We start from the raw sequence: 24047 nt of genomic DNA on the forward strand, positions 1-24047 counted from the left end.
GTCCTTGTCCATTGTCCAAACCTAAACTCTTTGTCTAGTCTAGTGACAGATCACTATGGCAGAAGATTTGTTTGTTGTGCGTCCCTAAAATGAGTCCAGGGTGCTCCAACACAAAAATATTAGTTCCACCTGCTACATGTTGTAACCTGAAGGAGAGAGAAAAAAAAAAACAACCACCCAGGAGAGATCCCATGCCCCCCCTGGCATGCCTTTGCGCCCCCCTGGGGGGCCCGCCCCACACTTTGAGAAACACTGGGCTAAGATGACAGATAAAACTACTATCGTTAATATTTACACTGAATATTCTATTAGATTTTGACCCATGTCATTCACAGACCAGGTAGTTTATTAGTTTGTAAAAATGACAAAGCAAAGGGAATTTGTGAAAATACACAAACTCCCACCTGGAAATCAGATAAATCCTTCAAACAAATCCTTTCCATGCCAGTGAAGCAGCGTGCACAGTGAGCCGCTCCAGGTTCACCTAAATGGAAGACAGCCATCACTTGTATTATTAGCTTCACCTTGGGTTTGGCAAGTCAACACGTCTGCTGCAAAAACACTGTATTGATTTTTTTTTCCTTATAACAAGTAGGCTGGTCCAGCACCAACAATATTTTATTATGAGCCATATTTTAGAGGTGTTAAACCCAAGCAGTGTTTTGAATGGTTGCTTTATTGTCAAAATTGGTGATTTCTTTGTGTCAGTATCAGGACCTAATGCTATCACTCTTGATAATAACAAATGAAACGAAAAGATAAAAATCAACAATAAGAAGAAAATGAGCGTTTAAGTAGAAATTTTAATGCATCTGTTGTTTGCTGATGACCAAAGAGTCTGAGAATGCAAATGTCAGTTCATTATTGCCTGCATGTTCACTTTTTTGTGTATGTGTGTTGCAAAATGGTAGTGTAAACACGCAGCAAGCAGTAAATCTAAAAAACCACAATTTATTTCAGTTAATGAACTACTGCCCCAGTTTCTTTATCTTTAACCCTTTCATGTATGAATTATGAGAACCTTAGTTAAGATTTTTTTTTTTCCTGAGTGTTTTTTTTCCTCTTTAGGCATGAAAAAAACAATGTGATTGAATTTTATTTATGAACCTATTTTTCAAGGAGTTACAAATATGTCCACTCAGCTGGACACCATGTGTTTAACCCTTTCATGCATAGCTCACTACAGTGGACACTTATTCTCCAGCTGTTCTCTTGTATATTCATGGGTTTTGTTGTTTTAGTTCCATATCAGCCAACACAGTGGACACTTATACACCATGCCATACACTGACATTCAGACCATTACTGTAACTTTGCTGTTCTTGATAAACCTGATCTGCATTAACATGTTTAAGTGTAAATCAATTGTTATTTGTTAGACAAGGTTTTTTTTTGTGCATATTATCTCCATGAAGTGAGTAATTACTAGCATTAGAACATGTTAAAATGTGAGAAGACATCAGATTAGCAGCATTAAAAATGTTTTTATTTCATTGTTTTCATATTACTTTCTGATATTGGGTTTTAAACAGGTTTCTTTACTTCAAAAATTAAATACATGGATATTTTTGTAACTCCATAGAAAAAAAAAAAACTCGATCGCATTGTTTTTTTCATGCTTAAGGAGGAATAAAAACACTGAAAAAAATCTTGACTGAGGTTTTCACAATTCATGCATGAAAGGGTTAATTTTTGAAGCCAAAAATGAAAAAAAAAAAACACGTGTATTTAAAACCCATCATCAGAAAGTGAAAACTATGAAATAAAAACATTTTTCATGCAGCTAATCTGTTATTTTCTAACATTTTAACATACTCTAATACTAGTTATTACTCACTTCATGGAGATAATATGCAAAAAAAATTTTTTTTTTGATTGAGAAAACTTTTAAATTACAGTCTAATAACAATTAGCAATTTATTTACACTAAAACATGTTACTGCAGATCAGGTTTATCAAGAACGGCAAAGTTACAGTAATGGTATGAATTGCAGTGTATGTGATGGTGCTGTGTTGGATGATATGAAGCTAAAACAACAAAACCCATGAATATACAAGAGAACAGCTGGAGAATAACTGTCCACTGGAGTGACCACTGTGCATGAAAGGGTTAAACCACCTTGGTACCAAAAATCTCAGGTTATCTTGGACAAAAGGCTGCGTGTTCTAGATTTTTGGACCAGCAGTGGCTCTGGACTACTCCATTTAGGCTGTTACCAGAGGAGGAGGAGGGGGGGGGGGGGGGGGGGGTCACGTAATTTAAATGAACTCACCAGTTATGTTTTGGATAGACGGACCAAACCAGGAGAAATGAAGAATTCACCAAAAAGAAGGGTTGAGGTTTTAAAAAGTTAAAACAAAACTTGATTTATTGCTTCAGGCAAAAATAGAAAAAGTTACAAAATGAAAGAAGTCAGTTATCAATTAGTCTAACATCAAACACACATTTCATCACAGAGAGAAAAAGAAAAAGAGCCCCCTCCCAAAAAAAAAAAAAAAGAAAAAAAAAAAAAGCAGTTTCCTTTGTTACCTTTTTATAGTCTTTAGTGACTCTTGGAGACTCCCGTTATTCAATGACACAATTCGTCATATGCTTATTATTGGTTAATGGTAGTTACTGGGCAGAAAATGTCAGTCGCTCCATAAACTAATTCTAAGAACAGCACATACTGAAAGTTCATTTGAGTTTAACAAGCACCTTGGACACCTGTCAATCAAACCAACTGCATAGTTTAACCACAGAGAGTTTTCAGAAAGCGAGTCTTGCTTAACACCTGCACAATTAGGCTAGCATTTCTTGAACACAGAGAGTCCCTAGGTTCATAATCTGGTTTTTCTGCTCGACTCTCTTTACCACAATTACTTTCTAAAGCTGTAAAATTAGATCTTTCTCGTTGCAATTGACCTTTTCTCCAAGTTCAGCACAGACAGGTGGGAGTTCATCTAAACCACACACCACACATGAACCAAACCTTTCACTGACTGTTCAGTCCAAAAAAAAAGAAAAGAAAATTACAAGATACAGTTGGAAAATATAACTCGGACTATAACAACTTAGACTTTGCAAAAATAAAAAGACTCTTCACGCAAAACACCTTCAGGGTGGGGAAGCAAAATTTACAATATTTTGAGGCAGGGATTGAAAGACAGTGTATGACCAATTAGTTTATTGAAAGTCATGAGAATTTATTTGCCACAAGAAAATTGACTTAATAGAAAATGTTTTTATTCTATGTGTCCTCCTTCTTTCTCAATAACTGCCTTCACACGCTTCCTGAAACTTGCGCAAGTGTTCCTCAAATATTCAGGTGACAACTTCTCCCATTCTTCTTTAATAGTATCTTCCAGACTTTCTGGTAATAGTTTTGCTCATAGTCATTCTCTTCTTTCCATTATAAACAGTCTTTATGGACACTCCAACTATTTTTGAAATCTCCTTTGGTGTGACGAGTGCATTCAGCAAATCACACACTCTTTGACGTTTGCTTTCCTGATTACTCATATGGGCAAAAGTTTCTGAAAAGGAATGGATAATAGTGTTAGGTATGATTATGACATCAGTATATGTTTGGTTTCAAAACAATTGACGTAGTGCCTGCCGAGAAAAAACAACTAAATGTTCATTGTAAATTTTGCTTCCCCACCCTGTTGTAATGTAAAGATTAAGCAGACAACCTATAACATTACATTTCCTCTTCTTCTCCATTTTGGTTCATGATGTATGATTTATGAGGTTCATCTGACATTTTAGAGCTAGTCAAAGTCACACATTCATCTTCCATTTAATACGATCCGTACCACAGTAGTGTACTTAACATCTACTGTAATGCCCCTGAATATTTACACGACCTCCTGCCAATCACTGTATTAAAATCTGCTGATGATGAAGATGAGCTACACTATATCTTGTTATGTAACTGCGTCTCCTGCTGATGTGGGAGAAATAATTTGCAAGGCAGGAGTCCCGGTTTTAATTACTCAGAGCGTCATTTTTACCGTGACCTTAGAGGCTCTTAAAAACTCTTCAAACTGATTTCTCCCAGTTTGAAACGCCAACACTGACATTTAAAACAAACACATACATGCTTCAGTCTTGTAGCTCAAAGGAAGAACATGCAACCTGATGTACTTGCAGTTTTATGTGTGCATGTAAAGAAAAAATGTTGCCCCAGGCGCTGTGGACAGTGCACGATAATGTACAAGGGAAAAAAAAACACACTAACTGTAATCCCAGTGGGACGAGAGGAGGCGGGATGGGATGGGATGGGATGGGGGGTGGGGGGTGAGAAGTCATAATGTGAAAAAAAAAGAAAAGGAGATAAGAGAGAGTGGATGATGAGTGGATGATAGGAAGATGTGAAGAAGAGACAGGCAAGGAAGAAACAGGGGAAGATGGAAGGGAAGGGAAGAGCAGAGGAGTGGGTGGTTGTAGTGGTGGTGGTGTCGGCGGCAGGGGAAGAGAGATTTAACCCAAGGGCAGGTTTGAGTCTGACAAACTGTCAGTAACTGAGCAGGGGTGACTACAAGTCTACATGTAAATTGGATGCAAATCTGCGTGTGTGTGTCCGTATGTGTGTGGTAGGACCGACGAAGAGCTGGTGACTACACATATCAGTGAGCGCCACAGGGGACGAGCCAGAAAAGACCAGTGTGTGGGTTTACGTGCAAATGGACTGGGTATAGTGTGTGTGCGTGTGAAACTTTTTTGTGTATGTATGCATGTGTGGGGGGGTGCTTTGTGCAGACACATATTCCTCAAAGGCTGTATCGAGCGTATGTGTGTGTTTGCGAGAAAAGTGTGTCTCCAAGGAGATGGATTCTGTCCCATAGAATGAGAGCGTCGTCAACCGTCGGCGCTTCTCACTGACACCGAGTTCCTCAAAGACACAGAGATGAAGAGGGAGGAGGAGAGAGGAGGAACAAAGAAGAAAAGGAAAAGAAAGTCTTTTGAAGGATAAACCATGGGATTAGATAAGGTGCTCCTTCTGGACCATTGAGCCAGAGTGTGTGTGTATATGTGTGTGTTTCGGAGTGTGTGGAGGAGAGCCCTTACTCTGAGCACATTAGCTGCTCGGGGCGAACAAAGCCCCCCTCACCTGCAGGCTTTAGAACATGGGCCTGGGAGCCAGGATGGGGGCTCAGTGTGTGTTTTAGATGTGTGTGTGTGTGTGTGCGTGTGTGTGTGTGCGGGCGTGTACTCGTGCCAACCTGCGAGAGGGAAAAGGGGTGACTGGGTTTTTACTCGACGGAGATCTAGTGTGCTGTGTTGCATGTGGTGGTGAGTAAATAGAAAACCTACACTGTAAAAAAAATCCTGTTGTTTTTATGGAAAAAAACTGGCAGCTGTGGTTTCCAGAACAATACTGTAAAAAACACATCCAACTGTAAACATATTTACGGAGTAACATGTGGATTGAACAGTTTAAACATGTAGATTTAACATTTTAAACATGTAGATTTAACAGTGGATTTAAATGGTAAATGTTCTGCACTTCTTTAGCTCATTTTCTCCTCCTTCATGGTGTCCACAGCTCTTTCCAAATCCACCAGGTCCAACTGGGACCAGTTTAGGGTTCAGTGTCTTCCATGGACACTTGGACATATGGACAGTCAGAGCCAGGATTGGAACCACCAACCTTTTGGTTATTGGACGAGCCGCTCTACCAACTCTTCCAACCCATTCATTTACAAATTTAAAATGGTACATTGGTAAATGTTTACTATTTTATAAAAAAAAAAAAAAAAAAGCAAATACTATATTTATTTATTTATTTAGAAAAGCAAATATGCCGTTATTTCAACATTATGGTCTTTGCAGTTTGAACGGCACCACATTGTTTTTCAATGTACAGTTTTATTTTCTAAAAACAATAGAAATCCATCATTTCTTCATCCAAATCTGGTTTTGTTCACATACTCTTCCTGTAAAAACTACAGCTATATTTGATTCGATCGTTAACACAAAAGTCTTTTCAAATAAACAACTTTGCATTGTATTGTCACTTACAGTTTTTTTATGTTGCAATTTTACAACTTTTTGGTGTTAATGCTACAGTCATTTTTTACAGTGTAACTTGGATTCAATAAACAGCCATTCTGGTTGTGTGTGTGTGTGTGTAGATGTGTGACCTAAATCTAGCTGCCACTGGTGTATATGCATGAGTGTGTGTGTGCTTCTCCTATATTCTTTGCTGCATGTAGCATAAATCCCTTTATGTGGATCTGGGAGATTTCCAGATCCTACCCTAGTGTTGCAGCATTGTTATGACAATGCGCGTTGTGGTACTTTGTTACTGCGCAGCATCACGTAGTATATATATCGTCACAGAAGGAGAACAGGGGCAACGCTGTGAGTGTGTGAGCGCCGCTCCCCGCCGTGACCAAAAGTGGCCGGGGCTGTTTGAATTGGATTATCTCATACATTTTCTATTATCCAGCAAGACCTTGAAAGAGATAGGCCTGCTGAGAGCCGGAGCCCTTGGTATTGTATTAAAGGTGGGGTGGGGACTAGCGAGGGTGAGGGGCAATTTGTACTCTGCCTCTCCTCGCAAATAGGAACATTTGTTTAACTTATTTTATTTGTCCTGACTTATCCAGGTTAGTCTCGTCGGAGATCAAGGCGCCGCTTAAACAGACCTGACCGACGCAACAGCAGCACAATTAATTAGCAGGTACAAAACTATTAAAACTTGTCAGCGTGGATGGTGATTAATCCCAGAAAAGCAGGCGAAGGGAAAACTAGAGCAAGCAAAAAATGAGGGAGACACAGGGGAGAATTTGAAGGAATTTAACAGCATTGCCAGTGTTGAAAAATGTGGAGCAAAAGGGCCACTTCACCCAAATGATTTTTCCACTTACTCCTTCCTTACAGTGTGTAGCTATACATCAGTGTTTTTCAACCTTGGGGTCGGGACCCCACGTGGGGTTGTCTGGAATTCAAATGGGGTCACCTGAAATTTCTAGTAATTGCAAAAAAACCAAAACAACAGCTGACTAATAAAAAATATATGACGAGTTGAGAGACAATCTCAATATATAAAAGACAAACTGTGCTTGTGAAACTGCAGCACTGTGGTTCTGTTTCTGTGTCAAATGTTCATTGTGGTCAGTTTCAGATGCTGCAGCTCTTTCATAATTCATAGTTTCAGTTCTTGTTTGTTCAGTATTAATTGTCCTCCTTGTAAATCACAGCTGGACTGACTGGACAGATCCTGACCAAGGAAAATCCAATTCTCCCTTTGTGCAGTAATCTACACCTGGATTTACTGCCTCTGTCCACAATAATATACATTATATAGACTAAATGTGTCTAAAATTAACGTTGATTTGCAACATAGTATAGAAAACTATTACATGATCAAAAACAAATTAATTTTGGTAAAAAAAAAAAGTCTCAGTTTTGAATGTCTGGGGTCACCAGAAATTTGTGATGTTAAAATGGGGTCACGAACCAAAAAGGGTTGAGAACAACTGCTATACGTGTTGGTAATTTCAGCCGTATGCAGCAGCGGTATGACGTGTCTGCTTCTAAAAGCTCCATTGCTCCAATACTGTCAAAGCATTGTCATCGCTTTGAGCACTTTGAGCAATAACCTCTATTGTATTACAGTGGAAGCAGAAAAAATCTCACAGATGGATATCATGAAACCAAACAATCTGCATGGCTCAGTACATCCAGCCCCAAGTACACGAAAAATCTGCTCTTATAATTTAGATTAGTTTTTTTCCAAATGTAATGTTGAGAAAGAATATAGGTTGTGGGACCTTTTTATTGGATGACACCCTTGACAGTAAAAGTGCATAAACATGTCAGGAAATGTGAATGAATTCTCTTCATTCTACTGATGGAATATAACCACAGATGCTCCACTTACAAACACGGAAGGCTTCACCAGTGATATGAAACTGTCCACTTCCTGTCTCCTAAAGAGGCTTGAATGTTGAAAATGCATTACTAAGATCTAAGCTCAACAAAATTAGACTGATACCATATTTTTTTATCATTAACTAAAATTATCCTATCATTATATCACTTGTTTTACTTTCCGTTCTTACCACTATAAGACCTGATTTATGCTGTGAGATCTTACAAGTTTGCTTCTAAAAAAAGAGACAGGGCTCAAACAATGTCCATTTATTCCTGAAAATTGACTTTATCTAGAGAGTGGACTGTGTCTAAGAAAAGTCATTTAAATGTCAGGGGATATGTGGCTTGGACAAAATGGGTGCAATGTTTACTTGGGCAACTTTGAAAAAAGAACTGGTCGGAATCTGTAAATCACATAAACTAAAGGAGTGGGGCAGTGGAGGAACTGTGACAATAAAACAGGAAAAAGCCCTCAGTGAACAGTTCTTAACTGTCTTTGATGCGTATATTCACTGCACTGCACTATTTAAGTTGACTAAAATGTGCTTAGAGGTCTTATTTGTGTCTTTGTTCATAGTAAATCAATCTAAGTGAATCCCCAAAGGAACTTTGTGTTGGTAAATGCAAGTTCTGCAAATGTACAGGATTTCAGTTCTGTTCAACATGTTGATGCTCATATGAACTATGTTTTCAGCTCAAAAATGTCCCATTTCAGCACAATTAATGCTATATTTTCATGTCACAAATGGCCAAGTTCTATTTGAACTGAATTGAGCTGAAAAACAAATCTTCTATTCTTTTAGATTCCCCAGTTTTTCTTCCCAGATTCTCTCCTCCATATCACATGTTTTATTTGTACAGGTTCAGTCTGGAGTATGGTGCTGATCCATCCTGCTTCTGTTCCACCAATACATACATGAAGAATGGCACACAGCACTGTTTACATCAACAGTTTTGTAATAATAAGCATTTTTATACAGAAATAACAATTCTATATTGTTCTTTCCTCTTTAGTCTGATGATAAACTATCCAATAAATAATAGTGCTCCTAGTTTTTGCACAGGGATCATTAGCGTAAACGCTGACATGGCTGCAGAGCATCAGTATGATGGGATCCACAACAACCATGTCACATCCGTCCACTGACACATTTAGTGTTTTTGTGTCAGCTGGGATTGTTTTAGATCCACAATACCAACATTTATGAAGAAGAGCAGAATTATCAATAGTAAGTCTATAAGTTTATTCCTAATAAAGTACTGGTACTGACCAGAGCATCATGGGTAATGTCACGTCCGTCCACCAGCAGAAGTTTTCACATACACATGCTATTCCAAATCCAATATTTATGAAAATAGAGCTTCCACTGTCAAAGAATATCAGTAGTCTGTGCACAAATGGATTAGCATTATTTACACACAGTTCTATGCATTTATGACTACTGTTTTTTTTGGACAAAAATGGACACTCATTTGACCCCCTAAGGAAATTTTAGCCGAAGTACATATTTGACTCACTTGTGCTTGTCTATTTTATGCTAATCTGTTCCTCTACATTACATTTAGGTAGTTCTTATAGCTATATGTAACTTTTTGCATGATTTGATGTAGTACTAAAGCACTTTTCTTTTTATAATCCAAATCCTAAAAACCTAAACTTAACTCTACGATGAAAAATTACCACCTTAAAATGTTTGTATATTTTTGTATGTAAATATATTATGTCCTTCTGTATATATGAACTTAATGAAGGTCCAGTACTTGGGGTGGGTGCAGTGGGTGGCAGGGGGTTGTTGGATAGGAACTTGATACAACAGTTTCAAGTTCAAGTTGTATGTTTTTTGTTATACATTTGAAAATTGAAAATAAAAAGACCTTGGTTTCTAAATCTTACACACTGGACCTTTAAGGTTTAAAAAAATACTCTCACGTGTCAGCGTGGATGGTGATTAATCTGAGAACAGTATGCAAGAGAAAAGCAGAGGCAGCAGAAATGAGGTAGTCAGCGAGTGATCGAGTAATTGATGAGTGACAAATGAACAAAATCAAATGGACCAGAGGTATAGTATTAATCATCAGTGACAAATGCTTCACCAGTGAGAATGCAGCGCAGCTTTGAAAAACCATATGTCTGCCACTACTTCAGGAAAAACTGCGATATACAGTATTCCTCCACAGTTCTGACAATTCTTTACTTAAGGCGGTTTTTCCACAATCACTTTCTCTAGAAGTACAGAAAGTTCTGCTGAAAACAGAAGCCATTATCAATTTTACAGATTCTAATTTTTTGACCTTGTAGAGAACACCCTCAGGTTGTTCAGGAAGCAAACTTTTTGACGAACACAGGAACAGACGAAAACCTCCTGATAGCTTAATACAAGCTGTGCTTGATGTTGTGTGATCAATTAAGACACACAGCTGTTCCTGTTCCCAGCTCCATGTGTGTGTGCGTTCAGAACAGAGCTGCTGTTTGCCCATGATGCATTGTGATCAGGTTTTGTCACTTGGCTTCTCATCAGATCTCATCATCGTGCGCAATAAATGACAAGTAAGACCATTAGGACGACTTCAGACAAAACTTTTAGTGGAAGTATTGTGTGCCGGATCAGGTCTTAAATCAGGCGTGTCACACACACACAGACTGCAGGACCAATGGGAACGCTGGTTTCATCTGGGAGGGAATTCAGCTGGTCCACCCAGCAGCGCCATGTCCATGTTTAAGTGTTAACTCTGTGGAACTGCCTACCCTTAAAGAAGAAGCCGGATGGAGACCTTTATGCAGTACTGGCCTCAGGGGGTCCAGGCTGGTCCACAAAGGTCACTGTGCCCCCTCAGCTGGCACAAACCAAACCAGAGCACTGTTACAGCTGGACACACAACCAAGGCTGGGTCACATGACCTCAGAAGCTCAGAAGAAATGTTTTCACATCACTGGATGCTCATAGTTATTATGATGAATGTCAAACTATTAATTCTACCTAAGACCTAACAGGAAGAAAATGGTGCAAAACATCCAATAAGATGTGAAAAGTACAAGACAAAATGGTGTAAAAGAGATAAAAGCAACAAAGGAAAAACACACCTGTAGTCTGTAGTCATTTAGGTTTCACATTAAATGAAAGTGAAATAAATGCAATTAAAAAAAAAGTAAAAATAAATAAATTATATATATATATATATATATATATATATATATATATATATATATATATATATATATATTGAAATCTAGATTCAGATCATTTATAATGACTTCAGTGACTAGAATGACTGTTGCGTGTTTTTTACTTGATAATGCAAACAAAATAAACCCAAACACCAAAAAAACAGTACAAATTGATAATCATAATCTATTATCTCAATGGCAAATGATCACAATGTAATTTGAAAATCCTGTCAAGATTTGTTGTTATGGAATAGCCAACACTGAAATAAAAAATAAAGCACAAATTAGCATAATTTGAAGTTTGTGTGAAAACTCCAAACTTCATCTCCATCAAACACCATTTTAACCCATTATAAAAAATACAACGTTGCAGCCCCTGCAGCTTTTGAGCACAATTTCAAAGAAAACTGCAAAACAAATAGAAGGAAGTTTTCATAAAAGAAATTCCCAGGTAGTGAGTCCAGCTGCTGGTGTGTGTTCACAGCATAAATCATCTGAAAAGGACTCCTCTGCTTGGTACACTATACTATAGAACAGTGGAATTAGATGCACTTTTCTACCTTTCTTACTTCTCTAGCTTTTTGTGCTGTGAGAATACTTACATTTAGGGTTGAACAACCTGGACGGAAGATCCTCTGATGATCGTTTAAGGTCCATGTTTATTCCATGACCTGAATGATAATTTTCTCACCTCTTATAGAAAGTAGGTGAGTTCCAACCAGAATAGGACATGCTTTCTCCTGCTCATCTCTGCTTTCTGGAGCCTTGGGATGTGTGTGATGACTTTCATTGTTGTTGTAACTACAAACTCTACACCTTTGCATCATTTTGGACTGATGTCATTCAAATATTTTGATAATACCTCAATATATTTTCAGTAAATACTCATCCACGTTTCCATAATTGTCTGTGATGCTGCAGTGTTAATTACTCAGACTGTTGCCTAATTTGTCCCTCTGGAGTTTTTATAATTAATTGAAAATGTTTTTACACTCTGAGATAACTCTAAAGCAGTTGTATAAATCAGACATCACTGCACACCAGAGTTCAGAAACTGGACCAGACGCACAGACTTGCAATAATCTTTCATTGTCAGTTTTTGTTATTCATTGTTTCTTTCGCAGCAGCAAAACAACACGAACTTTGCAAATAGAAACATTCTGAAAACAAACACTTAAGTCTGGTACAGGAGCTACAAAAATGGAAATAAACTCAACAGCCAAGTGATGTTAATGCTACAAACCCATAGAGCAACTCTGCAAAATACCACAATTACTGCAGAAAATGGGAAATTTAAAACAATATTACATGATTGGGAATGTTTTAACAACTTCCAACTGAAAAAAGTGTATAAAGACAGAACAGTGAGATTATACGAACCGTTACAAGTTTTTACATTTCGTTTCATATTTGTTTTCCATTATGTGACACATTTATTTACTTATTTTAGTCTGGCATCATAATGGTTTTGCATCATTTTGTCAGGTATACATTCATGTATGTTTTGTTTGCTTTGTACCTTGGTTTTGTATTCATTTTGTATTATATTTGGATGTATTTGGTTTGGTTTGTCTGAATTTATACAGTATGATTTTATAGCTAGTTGCGTATAGCTAACCATTAACGCTATTAATATTTAGAAGGGGGCAGGAAATGTAAGATTTTCTTCATTCTGGTCCTTTTCGAGCACGGGTGTGTAAATGTTTGTTCACCTGATGATTATTGAATGTCTGCTAATGAAATGCACATGCATGAACGAAATCAATGAAATGAAATAAAAATAAATTAATTAAATGTGTACTTTTATTGACACCCTAGCCAGAGTTGTAACAATGCAAACCACTTGTAAATCTAGCCTTTCATTTATTACATTGTTAAAGTGGCTTTGCATACAGATTCAGTTGTGTAGAATGGCCTCCTGCTGTGCAATATTAAATGCAGAATAATTAACAGACTTCCAACTGCACATTCTACTTAACGCCTCGTTTGGATTGCATGTGAGTGACTGTGCTCCAGTCCACATAAGTAAATGAAATAAGAAAATACTTGTATGTATGTATGTATGTATGTGCTAATTATTTTTTCTGGAAATGTGATGTTTTGTATACTGAATAAACACCTCCCTGTCAAAGCCCATTCTTAATTCTCTGCCACCAACACTGCCAAGTTCATAAATATACATCACAACACTTGAAGTTTTTTCTAAGACATGCACTAAAATATTACAATCAGTTTTAAAGGCTAATACCAAAAAATAGAAGAAAAAAAATTAGAAGCTGGAGGTAATTCTTGCATCTTACATGCACTAGGTCATCTCTGAAGTCCGTTTCCTGCTCTTATTTTCGTAGCAGGCTAGTCTCTCCAGAAACTGGCATTAATTCTCAAAGTTTAAAGGGAGAATTAACGTTAGATTAAAGTTGAGGGATGAATGTTGTCAGTAAAAAGCCCTCATAAGTGCAGCAGGACCAACTAGTGTGTGTGTGTGTGTGTGTGTGTGTAAAAGCCCAGCATGAGCAATGACAGTGCCAGGGTCTAACAGGGGGAACCAACCTCACCAGGGCTCCGGAGTCTAGATTCATTGCTTTAGTACCAATGCATTTTTGATGTGCCCCCCTTTTCTACTCCTTCAACTTCTCCGTACCACCCTGACGGAATAACAGCGCCCCCAGCAACCGTCCATATAGCTTCAATTTACCCTATGACGTTTGCAATGTGTAGGTGTACGACTGTGAGTGTGTGTGTGTGTGTGTGTGTGTGTGTGTGTGTGTGTGTGAGAGAGAGAGAGACAGAGGAAAAAAAAAAAAAAAAGAAAGACAGAAAGAGAGAGAGAGAGAGACGGCAAGAAAGGGAGAAAATGTTCCCCCTTGCCTGTTAAATATTTGAGAAGCCTTCTGTGGAGAAGTGATGCAGTCAGAGACAGGCCTGTTAGCTGTGTGTGTGTGTGTGTGTGTGTGTAGGTGTGTGTGTGTGTGTGTGTGTGTGTGTGTGTGTGTGTGTTGTCTGGTAATGTGTGTTTGGTAGATGCTGAGAGACAGACAGGGCTGTTAGTTTGGGCTAATTCAGCCGTGAGCGAGCAAGAGGGAGCACTTTCACTGTTTATTTATCTACCTGGTGGGGGCAAAAAAAAGAGAAGAAGAAGAAGAAGAAGATGGGATAGAGAGACAGAAAGGAGGGAGAAAGGGAGGGAGGGAGGGAAGCTGCTGAGGCTGTCACAAACTATTAGACAGACAGAGCCAAAGCGCTGTGCCCCATGTCAATGAGAGACGCCCGGACGAAGACAGCCGTGTGTGTGTGTGTGTGTGTGTGTGTGTGTGTGTGTGTGTGTGTGCGTGTGTGTGATTGTTTACTTACGGCTGTGGTTTTTGCTCAGGGGCTTCGAATTGACAGAAAAATATTGTATGTTTGTGTTTACTGGCACAGCTTTCTTAAATTAGCTGAAAATAAATGTGACAGCTTCCTGTGTGTGTGTGTGTGTGTGTGTGTGTGTGTGTGTGTGTGTGTGTGTGTGTGTGTGTGTGTGAGAGAGAGAGACAGAGAGAGAGAGAGAGAGAGACAGAGAGAGAGAGAGAGAGAGAGGGCAAAATAGAAAGTGAGAGAGTAAATCTCTAGACATTGATGAGAAGTGGAGGCAGGATGCCCCCATTGTCTGAGACAAAAGGAGCTCCCTGTGCCACAGAAGCAAATATACCAAATATACAGTGTGCACACTTCTACTTACACCTGTGTGTGTGTGTGTGTGTGTACATTTTACAAAAGCATTATTATTGTACATACTGGCAGAAAGAGGGATGAACAGGATACAGGACAGGTCAGACAGTAGAATGTGTGTGTTATTCACATGAGGCTGTGTGATGGGAATGAGCCCCAGAACAGACAGGTACAGCAGAAAAACACTGGTACACACACACACACACACACACACACACACACACACACACACACACACACACACAGAATGTTGACAGTGGAACTCCAGTCAAACTCACTTGGGGTTGGAGCTGTTCCAGTAGACTGCATGTCTGTCAAAGATGATCTTGTCCTCAGCCCACACGGACACCCAGGACAGGAGGGTCAGCAGCACCACCTCCATCACACACTTCTGCCCGAGCTGGCACAACATCATAGACATCCAGGGGGGTCTTCCTCTCTTTCTTTCTTCCTTCCTTTCTCTTTCTTTCTCTGGTACTGGGTTCACTCTTGGCTTTTCTCCGCTGCTGCAGGAATCCTCTTTATCTCATCAATGTCCGTGTGCGGGTCTTCGGCGGCTCTCGGATCGTGAAAAAGACTTGACGTGAGTTCGGATAAACCTCGCGGGTCTTTCAAGTCATACTGGTGTGTTGGGGGAAACGCTTGAAAAGTCCGTTGTTTGGGTCAAATCGCGGAGATCCACATGTTATTTACACGCGCGTCGGTGGGATGCTGCGAGTGCGTCTGTGCAAGACCCCAAACTTTTCTCCCTTTTACGCAGAGTCCGAAGACAGATGCGCCACTTGGATTAAATCCCCACTATCTCCAAAACAAAAACAAAAAAAAAGCAAAAAAAAAAAAAAAATTTACAATTGATCACAATCCAAATTTTCATCCGATTTGCGTGTATTTCTCAGCGGAATGCTCGCTCAGTATGACCGCGTCAGACTCGGCCGTCATATTTGTGTTTACCCACATCTGCGCGGCGCACGCTTTGTTTGGCTTTTCTCACAAACGCAAATCTCATCACACATGGAACGTGAGTCTAAAAGCTGAATCCACTTGACCTTTTTTTCTATTACAGCTCAGAAAAACATCCCAGATAGACGCGCGGCGCCGTCTCCGCTCTTCTGCGTCCAAACTTAACGCACCAGCAGAATGGCAGACGGGCGCATCCTCCTCACACACGCACACACACAAACCACAGCAGCTCAACTTCCCTCCGCTGCCATTGGCTCCAGATCCGCTCCACACTCCGCTCTGACTGCGGTGCTCACCAACTTGTGCGCGTCTAGCTGACCGGCATGGCCGAACCCCGCGTCTGCCGCTCACACTTTCAGTCCGCTCATGCCCCCCTGCGCCCTCCGCCTATGGCTGCGACGGCACTCACCGGCATCCTCATTCGATGGAAGTCACCCCCACCCCTCCTCTCTCCATCTCGCTCCCTCTTTCGTTGTTTCTGCGCGGGCGGGGTCTATGGCAGCGCCGAGCCGTGCCGTTCCGTGCCGTTCCGTTCTGCGCTCCCTCTGGGGACTGTGCGTTGGCTGACTCACTGCGCACTGACTGATGGACGAAGTCTTCAAACTCTTCTTTTAATGCGGAATAAAACTGGAATTCGAGTTCGGGGAGATTAAATATGCACTATAAAAAAAAAAAAAAAAAATCCTGTTGTTTTTACGGAAAACAAAAACAAAAACCGTCAGCTGTGGTTTCCAGAACAATACTGTTAAAAACACATCCAACTGTAAACATATTTACAGAGTAACATGTAGATTTAACATTTTAAACATGTAGATTTAACATTTTAAACATCTAGATTTAACATTTTAAACATCTAGATTTAACATTTTAAACACGTAGATTTAACATTTTAAACATGTAGATTTAACATTTTAAACATGTAGATTTAACATTTTAAACATCTAGATTTAACATTTTAAACATCTAGATTTAACATTTTAAACACGTAGATTTAACATTTTAAACATGTAGATTTAACAGTGGATTTAAATGGTAAATGTTCTGCACTTCTTTAGCTCATTTTCTCCTCCTTCATGGTGTCCACAGCTCTTTCCAAATCCACCAGGTCCAACTGGGACCAGTTTAGGGTTCAGTGTCTTCCATGGACACTTGGACATATGGACAGTCAGAGCCAGGATTGGAACCACCAACCCTTTGGTTATTGGACGAGCCGCTCTACCAACTCTACCAACCCATTCATTTACTAATTTAAAATGTTACATTGGTAAATGTTTACTTTTTTTTTTTTTTAATAACTTTTTTATTTAAAAAAAAAGCAAATATGTCGTTATTTCAACAATAAAACAATATAAATACATCTTTTCTACATCCAAATCTGGTTTTGTTCACATACTCCTCCTGTAAAAACTACAGCTATATTTGATTCAAACATTAACACAAAAATCTTTTAAAATAAACAACTTTGCATTGTATTGTCACTTACAGTTTTTATATGCTGCAATTTTACAACTTTTTGGTGTTAATTCTACAGTCATTTTTTACAGTGTATACATGATCTATTGCAGTTTTCAGACAGAATAAACGCCATGCTAGAACTTCTTTTATTCGTGAATGTTTCTACTTGTTTTTATTAATCGCAGCCATCTGGGTCTGACTGAGGCCGGTTTATTTGTGCCGCAGCTGGCCGCGTAAAGCTCCCATAAAGTTCAGTGTGTGTTTGAAAGCTGCGTTTCTCCTGATGGATGGGCTCACGGACAGAGAAAGGGAGCGTCTGATGGATGGGTGGAACAGTGGAGTCATTTTCCATCAGTGTCCATTAGGCCCAAAGGGCAAAGCAGAGGCTGCACCGAGTCCAAAACCTGTGAGCCATAAACCTCCAGATACTGGGTTCTGACAGACTGTGCCACCCTCAGCCTCTGCCCGTGCACCCAGGTCTGCAAAAAACATACACTGTAAAAAACAATCCTGTTGTTTTTACAGAAAGAAACTGGCAGCTGTGGTTTCCAGAACAATACTGTAAAAAACACATCCAACTGTAAACATATTTACGGAGTAACATGTAGATTGAACAGTTTAAACATGTAGATTTAACATTTTAAACCTGTAGATTTAACAGTGGATTTAAATGGTAAATGTTCTGCACTTCTTTAGCTCATTTTCTCCTCCTTCATGGTGTCCACAGTTCTTTCCAAATCCACCAGGTCCAACTGGGACCAGTTTAGGGTTCAGTGTCTTCCATGGACACTTGGACATATGGACAGTCAGAGCCAGGATTGGAACCACCAACCCTTTGGTTATTGGACGAGCCGCTCTACCAACTCTACCAACCCATTCATTTACTAATTTAAAATGTTACATTGGTAAATGTTTATTTTTTTTTTATAACTTTTTTATTAAAAAAAAAAAAAAAAAAAAAAAGCAAATACGCTGTTATTTCAACATTATGGTCTTTGCAATTTAAACGGCACCACATTGTTTTTCAATTTACAGTTTTATTTTCTAAAAACAATAGAAATTCATCATTTCTACATCCAAATCTGCTTTTGTTCACATACTCTTCCTGTAAAAACTACAGTTATATTTGATTTAATCATTAATGCAAAAATCTTTTCGAATAAACAACTTTGCATTGTATTGTCACTTACAGTTTTTTATGTTGCAATTTTACAACTTTTGGGTGTTAATTCTACAGTCATTTTTTACAGTGCATCCATCTTTAGGCATTTAGTCTGGGTTCCAGTGGAGGGAGTAACTATAGTAACTACATTGTTTCCACAAAGTGCTCCGTGATTTCTCTAACACGTGTCGATAGGCTATCTCGCCGAGAATGAGCCTCGGAGAATCAATCCAGACTGAACGAGATAAGAATTGATTGAGGGAAATTATTTGCAACAAGTTCATTTGCATTATTCACCAGGGCTAAGGCATTGCAGCGTTAGCAGATGTGGCGCACGGTTCTTCACAGGAAATACAATTTAGAGCAGGGGTCTCAAACATGCGGCCCGGGGGCCAAATGTGGCCCGCCAAAGGTTCCAATGCGGCCCCTGGGATGAATTTACAAAGTGTAAAAATTCCACAGTCAAGGCTGTGGAACTCATTTTAGTTCAGGTTCCACATACAGACCAATATGATATCAAGTAAAATAATAGCATTATAACATACTAAAATGACTATATTTTCTTTTTGGTTTGATGTGAAAATAATATTACATTAGGCCTATAAATAATGACAACTTCAAATTTTTGTCTTTGTTTTAGCGCAAAAAATAACAGTAAATTTTGAAAATATTTACATTTACCAACTATCCTGTAACAATAAAATGTGAATAACCTGAACAAATATGAACATGAAATGTCTAAAGAAAATTGAGGGCAATTTGAACTCTTTTCTGCCTGTTCCTCAGTGTTTAGTGTCTTTGTAGATCTGATCTATAATGCACATGGACAAATGAGAAGTTGAGGCATAATATTGTTAAAATTGCACTGATTTTTCTCAAGACATTTCGGTTTTTTTCAGGTTATTCACATCTTTTTTGTTTGGATAGTTTATAAAATTAAGTATTTTCATAATTTAATGTTTTTGGGGTTTTTTTTACAATAAAACAAAGACAAAAATTTGGAGTTGTCATTATTCATAGGTTATTATGTTATTATTTTACTGGTCCGGCCCACTTGAGATCAAATCGGGCTGCATGCGGCCCCTGAAAGAAAATGAGTTTGAGAGCCCTGGTTTAGAGACTCAACAGAATATGTGAAGGGTTTTGTGGAGTCCAGCTCCACGGTCACACCGGCGGACTCGTCCCACATGTCCCGGTCCTGGTGGGGTTTGTTATAAATGTAAACGGAACCTTGCTGTGGCTCCATCTTTCACATCTTTTTGTGCCTTTTGGTCGGATCCTTTATGCAAAGTGTCCTAGTTTTGCGCTGCCCTGCAAAGTAATGCCTATAATTTGGGCTGCACGAATTCAGGCAGAGAAAGGCAGAGAACCAATGCACCCCCATAACCCAAATACAGCTGCATGTTGTCCGCCTCCGTGGATGAATTATTCAACATCTGTCTGAGGCGTGCATATGTAAACAGGTGGATAGTCTCCTGATGGCTTTTTTTAAAAAAAGAAGGGAGCCACTATACACCGCAGACATCCTTCACCTTAGCGTCATGCTTTTCCATTCTCTGCTGTGTCACTTTTAAAGGGAGTCTAAATCTCATAGAAGCTGTGCAGACTAAACAGTTTTGGCTGGTCTTGGATTTGAAGGCCTCATAGGTGATCTCAAATCTGTATAAATATGCATGTCAGTGTGTGGAGACATGCCTTCTTAAAAGGGCATTTAATCCTAGAGCATGAAGTTGGATTAATCTGATATTTCCTTGCAAAAAGACATGAATTATAAATGATAGAGTTCAAAATATGCAAAGACTTCACCGAGCACAAGTATCTCCAAATGTGACACCATCAACAGCCATTCAATACTGGTTCCCATAGACCTCCATTCAACTCTAGGAATATAGACCAGCTTTCCAGGGGTCATTCTTTGTACTTGGACTCTCCGATCCATAGTCTATCCATCTGTTGTACGTATCTTATGTTGACTGGAAGTTGAGTGTGTGTTTAAATCTTGTTCCAAGAAATGTCGGATGGACGTCATAAATCATACATCATGAACCAAAATGGAAAAGAAGAAGAGGAAATGTAATGTTATGAGTTGTCTGCTTAATCTTTACATTTCAAAGTTGTTTTGCTTGAAGGGTATTTTTATTTTTGCAAGTCTAAGTAATATTCTGAGTAATATTCTTATATAATAGTAATATTCTTTTTTTTTTAGAGGTACAGTCAGTGTCAGGTTTGATTCGTGTGTGTGTGGTTTAGATGAACTCACACGTGTCTGTGCTGAACTCAGAGCAGAGGTCAGAGTCTACCTAAAAGATCTAATTTTCCAGCTTTAGAAAGTAGTTGTGATAAAGAGCATAGAGCAGAAAAACAGAATACAAACTAGGGGATTTTTGTGGTCGAGACATGCTAGCCTCACAGTGCAGGTGTTAAGCAAGAGCTGTGCACATGCAAAAACGTGTGCTGTTCTTAGAATTAGCTTATGGAGTGACTGGCATGTTCTGCCCAGTAACTACCATTAACCAATAATAAGCAGACGACGAATGATGTCACTGAATAATGGGAGTCTCCAAGAGTCACTAAAGACTATAAAAAGGTAACAAAGGAAACTTTTTTTGGCGGGCTTTTTTCTTTTTTCTCTCTGTGATGAAATGTATGTTTAATGCTAGATTCTTTTGTAACTTTTTTATTTTTGCCTGAAGCAATAAATTAAGCTATTGTCTTAACTTTTTAAAACCTCAAATCTTCTTTTTTGGTGAATTCTTCCATTTCTCCTGGTTTGGTCCTTCCATCCGAGTTGTAACTGGTGAGTTAATTTAAATTACGTGACACCCCCCCCCCCCCCCCGGTGTTCAGCCTAAATGGAGTAGTCCAGAGCCACCGTTGGTTCAAAAATCTCTAGAACACGTAGCCTTTTGTTCAGATAACTGGAGATTATCGGTACCGAGGTGGTTTATAGTTAAAAGAAACTGGGGCAGTAGTTTATTAACCGAAATAAATTGTGGTTTTTGAGATTTACTCCTTGCTGCGTGTTTACACATCCATTAATAAGAGTTTGGACGTCTGCATTTCAGACTTTGACGGCTTGCTCACCTGCCAAACTGAACGTTCTGAGATTGTTTTTATTGAAGTAAACTTATTTTTTCCTGTCAGACAGCTCTAGCGTAGTTGTGGTTAAGTGGTGACACCAACAAGACTGCAAATCAATTTGATTACTCTCAAAGTGTTGGATGAAATTTACTATCCCACCCTGTCAAAGCGAGGGTTAGCATTAGCTCACCCATGACCCCTGGAGCTCTGCAACTTGGTCCAAATATTCACTCATCACTTCTGGCCTGAAGAACAAAACAACAGCCAAAACACAAACCCCTGACTTAATCTGAAAACACTTATTTGATGTATTTCTTGCTTATGTATTTCTATTCCCACTTGCTCCATCCACTTTTTATATATAGGCTGCAGACCTGAGGCGAAACAGTTGAATAAATGTGTTCTTAAGTTGTGGACTTAGAAACAGCCCATTTTACTCGACATCGGTGAACTTTACCAGAGTCGACCTGTTATTCGTTGATTCAAACATAACAGATTTTCCTCAGACAGACTTCTTGAACTGCTCCGCCACCCCCGTACTCCTTCAGTCAGAGCCAAGGTTGCTTTAGGGTTGTGCGTTTGTGTGTGGCCTTGGCGTTGGTCGATAGTTGCTTGATTAGAGACCGCAGCACTAATGTAAATAAATGTTGCCAGATGTGGTGGGACCAGTCGCCCACATGGTTTCATTTAAGCTCCGGCAGGCACACTGTGCAGGAGGAAGCCAGGAACATCCCAAGGGTCTCCAATCAGTAAACAAATACCAAAACCTAACGTCTAAACTTGTACATTTTGCATTCTAACTATTGAATCAGGGTAATGTCTGGTAAACAACCTCTCTGTCCGCTCCCTGAAACACATTTCTTAAGGCCTATCCTGCATTTTCTATCATTTTGTTAGTCAGATGTCCTTGATGCTTTTTAAATGTCTGACAGATCCACACTGTATTAAAGGTACTACTTCTGCAAGCCAGGAATTTGCAAACCCCCCAAAAAACATCACAAATCTATGTTTGGATCGTCTTGCTTTGATTTACCCCTTCCACCCAATTATGCAATCCCTTTGCATTTGAATATATTCCAAGCAGTATTCCATGTAGGCTGATCTCTGCTCTGAATTTCTCTCGGTGCAGACTGAAATTTGGAGTAAACAAGAGTGTGAGGTAGCAAAGCGGCTTCAAAGTCTCTGCTGTAAGGCTGGGACACACTGAATCTCCAAACTCTAGATTAGCATGAGAAGCTAAGATGTGGTTTGTGGTCTTTGGAGAAAACGGACTGTTCAGATAGCAGCACATGGGTCACACTTCTACCAACATGCTGCTGAGCTCCCTGTCATGTTGGTTTCACCCAGGAAGTTCATCTTCACACTGGGATCTGCATTAACTGTGACCTTCAGGGCGTTGTTTGGAACGCACACACAGAACAGCAGAGGGAACAAGTGCCGCTGCTGCAGGGTACACCTCACTATATTTATACCCCAACTCCACGAGGTGCTGGGATTATACAGGAAAATCCAGCTCTCTCAGCCAAATAAAGACACGGCTGGACTCGACTCCCAGTTTTCTGTCATTTGTCCCTTTCTCAAAAGGCAAGAGAAGATCTGAGGTTAATCCTCTCTCCTCCGCTCTGTGAAGAAGTCGAAGGAGGAAGGGGGGGAAAAAAGCGAATAATGCCAGAAAGCCCAAGGAGGCACTTGAGATTAAGCCACTGACTATTGACATTGTGTGAGTGGCAGGTAAAGTCACCTCTGTTCACCAGGCTTCGATTACAACTGGAGAACAAGACCTCCCCCTAGTGGTAGAGGAGAGGTAGAACCACAGGATGGCACCAGTACAGGGTTCCCACAGAATTTCCACAAATATTTAAGTATGAGCAGAAGTGTTCCTCAGTTTGATCAAAATCAAATATTTTTTGTTATGCAATTGTCAATTATTGATACATATTCAGTTCAAATAACCAGAAAAATATTAAGTTAATCTATAGGTTGTGACAGAAATCTTTCAGAAGTGTTAAAAAAAAAAAAAGCCAATCCAGCCAACCCTCCAAAGGAAAACTAAATTAATTAAAATCTTTATCAACTTGCCTAAATCCGAGTCTCAGCTCTATTGGTTTAGTGGATTTCATTATTTACAGAATTTAGCACCGCAAACTCAGGTGGAAAAGATGAACCTCCTCGTGGGGCTGATGGACTCCCACATGAAGGACAAAACCCTGAAAATCAGCTCTGAAATGTGGATTTACGGCAATTTTTTTTTTCCTATCAGGACTCCAAGACTATTTTCAGTCAAACACAAAAATTTAATTCTGACTTTTCTAGAATATTTTTACTTGACGTTCATGATTGATTTCCTGGTTCTTCATGGCTGTGGGAACCCTGGCAGCTTGTTTTTTCCATCTCTTATGTCCACATGCAGTTTGGTAGTAAACATGGAGGCCAGATTCTCAAAACAACTATGCTTGTTTGATCTTAACTCATGACTGTTTCTGTCCTTACTCATATTCCACAGATAAACTGCTAAAACTGAAAGGTCAAAGCAAAGCACAGAGGATGGGGGGGATTATTCTGAATCACTGAGAATAGCGAGTAACCAGCGTTGCATATCAAATTAACTCCACACCCTGCTGTCATCACAGTGGGATTGAGTTCTGCCC

The 24047-nt window shown here is 39.3% G+C and overlaps 1 protein-coding gene across 2 annotated transcripts in view; it reads right to left on the reverse strand.

Moving 5' to 3' along the window:
* Positions 1 to 15550, reverse strand: part of LOC115414010 (ephrin-A2-like) — a 203137-nt gene extending 187587 nt beyond the window's left edge. For both annotated transcript variants that reach the window (XM_030127190.1, XM_030127189.1), the window contains exon 1: positions 15020 to 15550. In XM_030127190.1, coding sequence (XP_029983050.1) covers positions 15020 to 15162 — 143 coding nt within the window. In that variant the 5' untranslated portion in view covers positions 15163 to 15550. The remainder of the gene's footprint in view (positions 1 to 15019) is intronic.
* Positions 15551 to 24047: the final 8497 nt, after the last annotated feature.

The sequence above is a fragment of the Sphaeramia orbicularis genome, chromosome 22 (genome assembly GCF_902148855.1).
Source record: "Sphaeramia orbicularis chromosome 22, fSphaOr1.1, whole genome shotgun sequence".
NCBI classification, from domain to species: Eukaryota; Metazoa; Chordata; class Actinopteri; order Kurtiformes; family Apogonidae; genus Sphaeramia; species Sphaeramia orbicularis.